The sequence below is a fragment of the Melanotaenia boesemani genome, chromosome 13, assembly GCF_017639745.1.
Source record: "Melanotaenia boesemani isolate fMelBoe1 chromosome 13, fMelBoe1.pri, whole genome shotgun sequence".
In the NCBI taxonomy this organism is placed as follows: domain Eukaryota; kingdom Metazoa; phylum Chordata; class Actinopteri; order Atheriniformes; family Melanotaeniidae; genus Melanotaenia; species Melanotaenia boesemani.
Window position 1 is genome coordinate 18,184,759 of NC_055694.1, and position 12,741 is coordinate 18,197,499.

A 12,741-nucleotide genomic window follows, 5' to 3' on the forward strand; every position below is an offset into this window, starting at 1 on the left:
TTTTAGACTTAAAAAAGAGGAGGAATGGGACTTCAGTCTCTGTTACAGTAAATCTACTTTATTATATCATTAAAACTTAATATTTATTTTGGTTTTATGTGTAACTCAGTGTGGGTTATATACACGTCTCCTCTGAATCAATTTGTGATATTTTTCAAATCAGTTTAGGTACTTAGCTTCAGCTATGGTAATGGTATGGTAAAGATGTCTCATCAACAAGATAATGGAACACAGAAATCAACTTGTAATGCAAAATAACACATGAATAACTTAATCTGTGCCTCCAAATTTTAAGCAGTTTAGAAGAAAGAAAAGGTTTTCTCTTTAAGGAATTGTAAAGTTGTGTTTTTTAACTTTCGTGTCGAAGAGTGGCGAATCCTGTTGCTAAAATGTCCTCTGTTCTGTGTGACATGGTCTTCAGAACCGCGGGCGCTTGGCAGAGAAACGCACCATCCCCCTTCCACCTAACCGGGTTCCCAAGAAGGAGCTGGCCTCCATCTTCAGCAGTGACGACAGCGAAGGCAGTGAGCGGGCCAGCGGGGATCATGCCCACATCAAGCAGGAGGACGAGTTGCATTACAGTATCATGAGAAAAAGGTAAGGCACTTTTGATTTTTGTGACCATACCTTCAAGCTTCAGGCAGTTTTACTGGCTTGTTTGACATTTGGGACTCATGGATGTTCCTGTCATGCTCTTATAGAGTCTTTTTTTATTGTACATGGAAATACATGTGTTGAGAAAGGTTGAAAATAGCATGTTAGCCTCTGAGTGATTTTTCTTTTTGTTTGCTACTCTTCAGGTACCTGAGACGTGCTTAATGTTTTCATCAGAAGTTGTTTCAGAATAATTTAAAGTTTTAAAGGCTCAATTTTAGACAGAGAGCCATGCCTCAAAACATGTTTGCTTTGAGATGTCAAATGGAAGTTTTTGGGCTTTCAGAATGTTAATTGGTTTGTTAGTTTGTATTTTGCTGTTCCTTCCACTTGGTATATCTCAGTATAACTATCTTGACTTGGTATTGAGAGACTGTTACTGCTTGCTTTGATCAGAATGTTGAATATAGATTTATTTCTACTATGGTTTTAGTTGTATTTTTTCACACATAACTGATGAAAACATTTGATAAATTATTATATAGTTCTTATTTTAACACAACCCTACTTTATTGTAAACATAGATTAGATTTTTTCCCACAACCCAATGGCCAGTAGTGCCATTTCCTTCCTTATTGAACTTTTAAAAGGCTCAGCAAAATCACCAAGTCTGTACATGGAAAGGGAAACCACATTCACCAAAGACCTGTTTAAATCAAATAGTCATGTTCACACACCATGCTTTGTTAGGAACTAAAGCAAAGGATCGTTCTATCTATCTATCTATCTATCTATCTATCTATCTATCTATCTATCTATCTATCTATCTATCTATCTATCTATCTATCTATCTATCTATCTATCTATCTATCTGTCTGTCTGTCTGTCTGTCTGTCTGTCTGTCTGTCTGTCTGTCTGTCTGTCTGTCTGTCTGTCTGTCTGTCTAATTCCCATGTGAATAATTCTCACATGGATTTTCTTATTATGGTATGTAAATAAACTTATTTGTATTATTCAGAGAGCAGACAGCATATTGACAGTTATAATGCAGAATCTGTTCATTGATTAACCTCAGAAAGTCCCTAGCTGCATTATAAGCAGCTTGTGCAAACTCATTACAGGAGGGGATGTTTTTCATGTCTTGAGACTTGCGTGTGACATAGCAGACAGCACAGCAACTGTGAAGCTTTAAATGGATCCACTAACCTCGTTTAAGAGGGCCTCCCCTCCCCCTGACACTTGTGCCGCTGGCGTGTTAAGATGATAATGAATTTAAAGAACACTTATGACTAATATGTCAGGCTTTTACCCTTTGAAAGGCGACGGACTCGCTGGAGCCGCAGCTCCGGTCTGTCGTGGGCATCCGTCTCGGCCCTGCTTTATCCCCCAATGTGGGTCTGGACGAACGGGATAATGGGATGTCCAATCATGGAAATGTGATTTCCATTGACCGCAGCTTCGTAAGTGAGTCGTAGAAGGGTCTTAACAAATTGGATTTAGCCAATGGATGTGAAAAATACAGGGTCTCTGTATACATGTGTGAGTGCGTCTGTGATGTCTCATCCTCACATCATCAGGGCTGGCGGCAGGGGTGACACACCCACTTGGTTGTAGTAACCTGTGTCATGTGTCAAGTTTTTTTTTTACAGCATAAGTTAATAGAGCAATTTACTGTACCTTTGTATATCATTAAAGATGTATTTTTTCTAATTAATGTAGGTAACTATTGTAATTAAAAAAGATTTAATCAGTGTCAAAAGTCTTGTTTTCATAGGTCATAATTGTTATTTAGATGCCTGGATGGCTTACTATAAGATAACCCATATTCTTTTAAACAATATTGAAAATTGATGATGGATTTTTAGGCATAGTTCTGGATTTTCCCTTGCTCAATAAACAAAAACCACATACAGACTGAATTACTACCAGACAGTAAAATCAACCAAATACTTATAAATACAATAAAATGCATATGGGAGTCTCTACAGGTGTCAGAACTTGTTGTAGTTCTTTGGAAACATATAGGAGCTGGACTATAGTTTGATGTTGTGGGAAGTGTTTGTATCTGATTGATAAACTTTTTTTATGAATATCATCTTAGGAAATTTCCATTATTTAACAGTTCATAGTGAGAAATGATTAAAAGGGAGATTGACTCTTGGGTTTGGAATATGCAAAGGAGCAGCACTATATCCGGAGTTTTGTCCTTCATCCCACGCAACTTCCTCCCAGTGAGGACTTTGTGGCAGTGTAATTACTCTACCTTACTTCCTCCTTTTTTCTCCTCATAATTACTAAGGTCACTGTCATGATGAAACAAAGTCATGGGTTGAATAAGCTGCTTGCACAAACAACACATTTGTTTATGGTTTTTGGCTTTTTTCTTTTTTTATGGGAGGACAGTCTGAAGATTTCAGTTTTACTCAAGGGCAAAACAAAGCCTTCTTTAGTTTGTTTTAGTTGGCCGTAGATAACAAGTTTTGATTGAGAAATGCTGACTGAGAGTCTGGGTAATTATCTAGCAACCACTGTGTATTTTATAACTTACACCTGCTGACATCTGCCTTTCAGCCTGAGCCTTCTGGAAATAAAACTTCATTGTACCTACTATTACACTTTACTAGGACAAACATCAGGACAGGTTCTCTAAATTTAAATTAAACCTTTTGCCTCTTGATCACTTGTATGCAAATGTTTAATTTGTGTCTTCTTTCTTCTTCTACTGTATGTATTATTGCAGTCTTTGTGGATTAAATCATTAAAGTTGTAGTGCCTGATACCAGGGCTGTACTTTATAAGAGCCATCTTTTCTGATGTTAAACAAGGGAAAAAGTGGTGACTGAAATAAACACTTTTTCAAATGTCCTCAAATCATTTAAAGCTACAGTGAGAGCTGCCATAGCTTTTTCCTATCCTTTGTTATCATTCAGCGAAACACTGAGACAGTGTGAGCGTTTGTGCTCACTCGGAAAAACAAAACTCATGACTATCGAAGTGTTTGTAGCAGGTTGATTCTGATAAAAAGCTGTTTACTGAAATTAGAAGCTTACTCAGACTTACTGTCAGAGTATTTGATCGTAATGGGTGCCAATGCTGAAAGGCATTGGGCATGCTGGAATTTTGGCATCTAACTTCGCCTGGAGCTTTGACTCTACCCCCACAAAGGTTATTCAAAACCAGGACTTGTGTGCTATGACTTTTGTTGTACAAAAGTGTTAGAGTGTTAATGTAATTTGCGTAAAAAAAAAGAAAAGAAAAAAAAGCTACTTTTTTTTCCCGCATAGGAATAAATGGGATTCGTCCCAAATGAGCCAACAACCTAGCCTACGTTGGAAACTTACAGCTGAGGCCTACTTTCAACTAGAAATATAATTTAAAGTTTAAATGGGTCATGAAAAATAAAATTTTGACTAAAAGGAGGTTTTGATATCTTTTATAGATTTGACACAATCACAGGTTATGTTTTAAGAAAACTCAGAAATCCTCCCCACCCTAGAATTCACTCTAAATCTGGCCCAAATTTTTTTCTTAAACAAGAGTGTGTAAGTTTTCCCTGTACTTACACAAATTATATATAAAAACGGAGGAATTTAAGTTGGCTTCAAATGAACCTTGCCTGCGAAAGAGCTGGGACTTACAGATTTTGAGCTACTTTCTTCCAAGCGTCAGAAAGTCTACCTTTTCCTCCCATTAACCCCCATTCAACAGAAACTTGGGATTCTCAGAGCTAAACGCAATTCTCATGTGTGTTTAACTTGCTACCATTTAAATCCTGTTCACATTAGGGTAAAATAAATTACATCCATGAGTTCCTTCAACCCATCTGGCGCCCGTGATTCAAGATTTCTTTTTATACAACTTTTCCTTTGCAAACACCGCTTGGTTGTTTGGGGGGTGTACTTTGAGCCCTCACTCATCTGTGAGCTCCGAGTCTATCTGTTTCAGAGTGACTCAGGAGCAACAGAATGTCCCTGTCATCATAGCAATGCCAACTAGCAGGCCAGAAACAGTTGTGTGTGTAAGCTTAGAATCATGCAAACACCACCCCAGGACTCAGAGGAACAGGATGTATTTAATGAACAATCCACAGTTTTTATTTGTTTATAATAGACGTCAGTGATTTAGTGCAGTCATTCAGTACACCTCTTATGACATTCTTTTTTATACACCAATACACACAAGCACACACTCTACACATCAAAGTGTAGGTGTATTTACATGTCAGACAGTCTGTTCACAGCCCCTTCCTTACACTCATAATGACCTTTGCTGTTCCATTAATAACTTGTCTTTGCATGAAAACAGCAAGGCGGGGAGTTTTATAGCCTTTTCAAGAAGCTTTCTACTTCAGAAATGTTTGAATACATTTAACATTATAACAGAGTCAATGTACTTTAGTAGTGGACTGGATGTTGGCTAGCAAAAATATGTTTATTGTGTCCACATAAAAAAGCACTTTTGTATTACCTGCCTGTCAAAACACAACAATAACAAAAACATGGCCAGGAATGTTCGACCAGTTTTATCTCATCATTTTGACACACACTGGTTATTGTTCACCATTTCCTCTCTGCTGAAATCAGGTAAAAATAAGGCTTTTGGCGTCATACTGCAATTTGTGAAAGCTCAGAGGAATTACATCATATATTGTATATTTACAATGTATATATATATATATATATATATATATATATATATATATATATATAAAGTCCTTTTACTGGCCAAATGTGCATTAAAATTTGAAGGTCTCTCCAAATTAGAAAAATGTGAACAAGATTAGTGTCTTATGAAGTGTATTTCAGATGAGAAATCAGGAGTGAAACTACTTAGGTATTCAGGAGAACTTCAGTTCAACAGCGTTACTGTATATCCTATTTCCATTGTACTTTTCTTTCCTCCCATGGCTGCTTTATCGACCTCATGTCAGCTTGTACAGCGGAGGAACAACAGAGAGAAGTGAAGCAGGGCTACTCTTACTTATTTATGTATCTATTTCTGTATTTATTCATTACCCCCTGTGCTTGCAGGGTTCCCAGTTGCAAGTTGCCTTCTGATTTAGCTGTGAGAAGCATGACAATTGTGTGGAAGTTGCTCACAAGAATTAGATAACATATAAAAATGAAATGAAATGCATCTACATTCCTGATTTACACTTGATATATCCAAAAGTGCTGGTTTTCTTGGATGTATTCTTTTTGAGCTGTAAGGAAAGGTCGGCGATGTCCATATCTTGCTGTGCTCTGGTTGTTGAAAATTACATCTTGCTTGGCAGTATTTGATTGCTGCTGTGGGCCACCTGTGCAGGTTGTAGCAGGGTGTGTTCAGGCTGTTGTCTTGAGCAGATGAGGGTAGCAAACCTGCAAGCACCAGATGTTACACAGCAATCGCAACCCTTTTCCCTGTCTTATGTGTCTCTCTTTCTCCTCCTCCGCTTTTGCTTCCTTGCCGTCTGTCTGTCAGCGCTTTCCCAGCGGTGGTGTGAGACATGGCGTCAGGGTGCCTGGGCCGCCAACTTCTGCCAGCTCACACTGTGACTTCCAGCTCTGTTGCCTCAGCTTTATGTGCCAATGCCACAGCAGGGCACTACTGGACATTTATACCAAGTGAACTCCCATTGCTATACCAGCAGAGGACCCTTTTCATGTTGTTTGGACTATTAGAATAGTAATGTGTATTATACTGCATAAGTGAGCAATATGTATTTTGTTAGAAAGCATTAAGTAAATTAATTATTAGAACGTTTGATATGATCAGTATCGTTCGATACCAGTCATATCTGTGACAGATTTTGAGTAATAACACATATTTGTTGCCCCAGTGTCTGAGGTCAGGGTGTCTGCTCTGAATCCGCAGATGGAGGGGCAATATTGACCAGTTTAAGGATGAGCTGAGCAAGAGATGATTGTCTCCGGTGTGTACCTGGGTGATAAGAAGGCGGCTCATGTCCTTCCTAGCTATCAGGCCCAACAGTCACAATATAACCCCCTTTGTATCCTCTTCGAGGCCCCCGTCCTTCCCAGCTATCCCTTAGGTGCTCCTCGGGGAGCGCTGACTCAGGTGACTGGGTTTTACACAACGTGCCCAACCCCCTCTCCGCCTTCCATGGCTTGAGTGTGACCTTGCCTCCACCCACAGGAAAGGGAGGAGGATTTGAGAGAGGGCAAGGGTGGGGATAGGACTAAGCCCTCATTAGCCCAAGCTGAGGCGGGACAGCTCAGGAGAAGTGCGCTAATTACCCAACTAACAATGTCCTTGCCGTTCATGGCTTAGAGCGGCCACTTCGCCACAGGATAATAACCCCATCACCTCTCTGAGAAGTTCAGGATGGCATTATCATGATCACTTTAAATGATGGACAGAGGGGGTGTTATAATGCAGCAAGCTGACTGATGGGTTTGGCTGCAGTTTCTTTTGCAGTGTGTGTTTGAGCTGTAGTTTGTTTGCTGGAGTCACTGGGTGGAATATATACATTATTTTATAACTTTTAACAAACCTTTCCTATATCTCATTTTCTTTCTGGAGAAAATCATTGGGCTTTCAGACATAAATAGCTACCAGTTTTAGCAAGTTACACGTTAAAAAGAAGTCTATCATTAGTTTTCAGCTGCAGTCCAATCAAGCGTCTCCTTGCCTAGCAACCGATGGGAACTGTTTTGTCTGGGACTTATTTCTGAGTCATTGGTTCTCTGTGACTGAGAGGTGACTGGTGAGGCCAGCATGAGGCCCTTAGCACTACCCTTCATCTTTTCTGAGGAAAACAGCTTGGCGACCGACAGCCTGACATTACAGCAGGAGTCTGTAATCATGGGACTGTAAAAACCCCAATCCAGCAGCCGCAAACAGTGTGGCCTCGTCACGGTGGTGGCAGTTAAGAACCATTCACCGCTTCTGTCCCATAAACTATGCTTGCCGTGTCATACCAGACCCCCTTCACAGATTACTGTGCTTTCAGTAAAGTTGCCAGTTAAACCAATAAATGTGATCCCTGCTTGTAGGAGAGCATGCTGATGTCATGAAGCTGAAACACACAAGTGCTGCAAGGTTTAAGACAATACAACAGTGTAGATGAGCCTTCACATGCTAACTGACTTTGGAGCATCGTCTTAAAAAATTGCATGTTCTAGTCACATAACAGTAAATGATATTTAGACAATAAGTAAAATATTTGGCTTTATGGCTCTCCTACCATACATTACTCTGATAACACTTTTATCACGCAACTGCCATATACTCCTCTCAAACGCTAAGCACCTATTTCCCATCATTATTCCTTTTTAATGCGATCAGTATGGTAATCAGATTGCACATGAAATACCTCCATGACACACTTGTGTGGTTCCACTGGTGTGGGGAGTTTAGAAAGACAGAGAATGGAGGATTTGGAAGGGCAGAGAGGCTCCAACCATTTCTAGGGCTAATCTGTAAACCCTCCTCCTCCTCCTGCTCCTCCTTTGACCGCTGAAGGGCAGGACAGGGTGCTTGAGTGACTCTTATGGACTTTTTTGTGAGGGACGTTTGGTTAAAGTGTTGAAAAAAAAACCTGGAGACCTGTTATTTTAATAATCAATGTCTTTAAAGCACAGAACATGTGTTTTTGAAAAAAATATATTCTTCATCTGTCTTTTCATATTATTTAGTTGTCATATTTAGCTAAAACAGCCATGTATAGCCACAGCTGAAAAGGAGTCATAATAAGATTTTAAGCTGCTAAACTACTTATGACTTGTGAATATGTTCATTAATACATCTTAGTGTGGAAGATGAGTAAGGATGAGATCTGAAAGTGCTGGATGCAGTAGTCTGTCAGAGTGTATTACACACCTCAGAGCTAAGAGCCAGTTAGCAGGACAGACACTTGTAGCTGCTAAGTCTGTGTGAAGGACTACATTTTATAGAGATCAGATCTGTCTGGATGGAGGATCTCTGTGGTATGTTGGTGCAAAATGATTTCAGTTAATACATCAATGCTTTTTCACATACTGCTTTCAACTGCAAAATGTGAATGTGATTTCCCTGTAGTTGATTTTAAATATCTTGTCTTTCCTGTGTGTGTTTACAGTCGTGACAGTGACCTTTCCACAATTATCTCCAACCTGCACCACACCAGACAGCACGGCATGCCCGACGGCCAGTCAGCTTCTGACCACAGCACCAGTACTGGACACACAGGTAGGATCCCTGCAATGCTGTGTATATGTGTGTGTGTGTGTGTGTGTGTGTGTGTAGTTTAATTTATTGGTTTGTCAGTGTGCAGGTAAAATGCAGCTTCCGATTTCTAGAATTCCCTTTCTTATTTTCCTAGGCTGATGATATATGCCACCTTTACATCTGCTGTAACACATATAAATGTTACATTACCCATAATTAGCTCTAATCTGTGTGATTTGGGCAATTTAACAAAAGCTTATTAGTCATTCCTAAAGGTTTCGCTCAAGTTGATTACTTAATGTTCTTCCCACATTCCCTGCCGCACTCCAGGATTTTTGTTAAACCCCCTGTTTTAAATTAACTCTGAATAAATAGCTTTGTTTGTCTTTAATCCAGTTTCATGTGAGCAGAGGAACCATAGTGTGTGCATGTGCTAAGCTAAGAGCTTTTCCTACAGCTTACCATGAGAACACAGACCTCATTTAATCACAGCTACTTGTCAAGAATCCTGTTTAAGGATATTCGGCAGCCATCTGTATATCACTATTCAGCAATCACACCCACTATACTGGATTTGCTGCCGCATTGAGTTGGTTGTACATATTATAATGACATACATTACATTTGGTTGATGCGCTATATGATACTCAAAGTGTATGACCAATAGCATCAAGGCTTCATGGTAAAAAAAAACCAATTTTATATATATATATATATATATATATATATATATATATATATATATATTCGCTGTGATCCAAGCAAATTTTTCATTTTATTACATCAAAATCTGACAACAAACTCGCTCAGTTTTGGTTTTTAACCTTAATTCACAAGACTATCCAGTGAAATTACAAATAATTATGTATTTCTATTTGTATAAAAGTACAATAATTATTATTGTAACATTTTATCTATGCTAGATATAGAAAAGTGTTGATTGAAACAAATCCATCCCCTGAACTGAAAACACCCATAAGCCAACCTCTTTACCCTTGATTAATGGTTGAGGTGAGCTGGTTGTACCATTGCTCCAGTGTTGCCCGAAGTTCGACCCTGTCCATTCTTATCCCATTAGCCAGAGGCACAGCAAGTGGCATAATCACCCCAGACCCAACACCTCCATACCCTATCCCTTTATGCTCACCTCCTATGTCTGCCAGATTATTTGCCCATACGGTGTCTTTGATATCAGGTAAGGTGGGTGGAAGAGGAGGACGGTATTATAGACTGTTCAACCGCCAGCTTTGCCAGAGCCTTAGACCCCAAGTTTGGGACAGATTTCCTCCAATATTCCAGTCTAATCAGCTGCTAAACTTAATGGAAAAGTCAGAGCCTTGAGTGTTCTTAATGTGGGAGGACAACAGTGGATAGGAGTGGATAAGTGGGGTGGTGATGGGGGAGGGTATGAGCGCAGTGTGGTCTACGCTATAGGGGGTCCAAGACCCTAAAATCTGTCCGTTTGAGCATTAAAGAGAGATTTAACAGGCTGCCTAAGCAGCTCGCTTCGTGTCTGTAAACAAGTCCAATCCGATCAGCCACTGGCTCTAATTCTGTCTGCCAGTGAAAATAGACACACACTTATACTCAAACACACAATTACACAAATAACACATATTTATACAGATGCATGCCTACGCTAAATCAACACCGGTTGAAATTTGCATCCAAACACTTAGGTGGGTGAAATGAGCATGAAGTACAGCAGTGGATAAATTTGACTTTGAGATGGATGAGACGTTCAAATCAGCTTTCTGCTATCATACAATGTGTATTCTATTCTGTCATTCAACCCTGCTATTTGACTTATCCTCCTGAAATGTTTGCCAGTGAACTGTGGAGGCAATGAAGAGTAGGACAGGTGAGACATTAAGGAAAAGTCTGAAATGTGAGAAACAGAGATATATTAATGGAAGAACCATTTGGAAATCAAGGCACAGAAGAGAAATAGATGAGTGAATGCTTTAATAGTATCAGAGGAGGGCAAGAAACAACTATGGCGGCGGATGGTTCTGTGTGTGTGTTTGTGTGTGTGGCGAGGGTCAGGAGCAAAAGGAAGCAGACTTGCTGGGTTTTCTCTGTGCCAGAGTGGGCCGTTAATTAAATTTGAGGGACAGACAGGAGGGCTGCCTCCCTCCTTCTCTTCCGTGCTCCATCCGTCACTCCCTCCCTCCACAGCCACTGGCGATTCAGAGGCTCTGTGATGGAGGGGGAGGGGGTGGTGGGGTTGTTCAGGGCGCTGACGCTGAGAGTCTGGCAGCCTGTGGAGACTGTAAACCGTGGCTCTGTGGTCAGACCGGAGACTCAAACAGGCAGATAAGGTGTTTTTTGGGCCGCCACTCTCTACCTCTCCCTTGCTCCTTACACTCAGACTCCCAGAGGCAGTTACAGCCTGTTGGCGTGTATGTGTGGCTGGGGGTTGCAGCAGCGGTTTGTGTCTTGAGAACATTTTTGTGTGTGTGAGTGCATGTGCACCTTTCCGTCTGTGGTTTAAAATTTGCTTGGTTTACTTGCGTGTGAATCTGCAGTCTGGCATGTTTGTGCAGGACTTCTTCTTTTAAAGTAATTATTAGTGAGGATGGCTTTTAAAGTAATACCAGCTTGTTATTACATGATTAGCATAGAAAGGAAACGCTTGCAGATCAGCTCTGATATGAGCTCTTTCCTAAAGAAGCAAACAGGTAAACGTAGTCATAAATAACAGGGATGTCATTACTCTTATCATAGTAAAGTCGCTGTCACTTTTGAAATTTTTATCATATCTGCTGTTATTTTGTCTCCTTTATCCTTCAATTTTGGCTTTATTTGACATCACTTTTACGATTTTTTTGTACATTTGAACAACATTAATATTAGCTAACAGTGGAGTAATGCAGTGCATACCATTATATGTTCTTTACATCCATCTTATGAAATTGTGAAAATGTCACTACATGTGGCATATAATTATTTGATGATGCTTTTAAAACATCAAATGCCTTTAATAACCTGTGAATTTTGAGATGATTGACAGGAATATTGCACAAATACTGGCATGAGCCGTTACCTAGCAACAGTAGCTGTAAGCGGAAGAAGATGGATGAAGGTTGGGATGACAGACTGAAGATTTGACAGAGAAAGCAGTAAATGGATGAATAACAGAAGACAGGAGGAGAGTGTTTCATGATATATAAACTTATTTGTCAGGGCAAAAGTTTTTTTTGTTTTATAAATTTTAATGAGTTTAGAAATATTGAAGTGTTTAAATGTTCAAAGGGTATATAAAAACATTTAAGTTTGTCTATAATTTTAACCACAGCTATAAAGAGATAAAAAAAAACTTGGGCTCTAGAACCAATACTTCAGAAATAATTTAAAATACCACCACTGCTGAAGTGCAAATGCTCCTATACATACAAGCATTTCCTTCAAATCCAAATTCAAGCAACAGATGCAATGAAACTAATTTATTAAAAAAGTTTAGACATCTGTTTAACAACTCAATTTTAATGTAATATTAAAATTTCTATAAAATACATTTACCAAAACAGAAGACAAACGATATTTCCAACAAAACACATCATAACAAAAAAAACAAAACAAACAAACAAAAAAACAACAAAACAACAACACACTAACAAACAAGAAATATGGGTTTTTGAATCAAAGTGGTGAAACATACTTTACCAAGTTTTCCTGTTTTTATTTGACTAGTTATGCAGTCCTGTTTCATAAGAAGGCCATGGCAGGGCAGACAATGATATGTATATTCATTATTCTAAAATCCAACAAAACTCTTCAGACCAAAAGGACTTCACTTCAGGTCAGTGCCACAGCATTAGAAATCAAAAGTCCCACTATTCACTGGTATTCCAGCACAAATCAGTAGAACTGTAGTTTTTATGTTGGGAAGGAGTGACTTTTGAAAGAAAGTCAAAAAGTAACATAGTTGTATGTTTTATTAGTGACACTTTAAGCCCATTCCAGTTAAAACTAGAAGCACTCATATGTGCAGAC

General features: G+C 39.2%; 1 protein-coding gene across 3 annotated transcripts in view; it reads left to right on the forward strand.

Annotated features, from left to right (window-relative positions):
* samd11 (sterile alpha motif domain containing 11) overlaps positions 1-12,741 on the forward strand; it is a 51,255-nt gene that overhangs the window by 12,841 nt on the left and 25,673 nt on the right. For all 3 annotated transcript variants that reach the window (XM_042003194.1, XM_042003195.1, XM_042003196.1), the window contains exons 3-4: positions 422-597; positions 8,657-8,766. In XM_042003194.1, the coding sequence (XP_041859128.1) occupies positions 422-597; positions 8,657-8,766 (286 nt within the window). The remainder of the gene's footprint in view (positions 1-421; positions 598-8,656; positions 8,767-12,741) is intronic.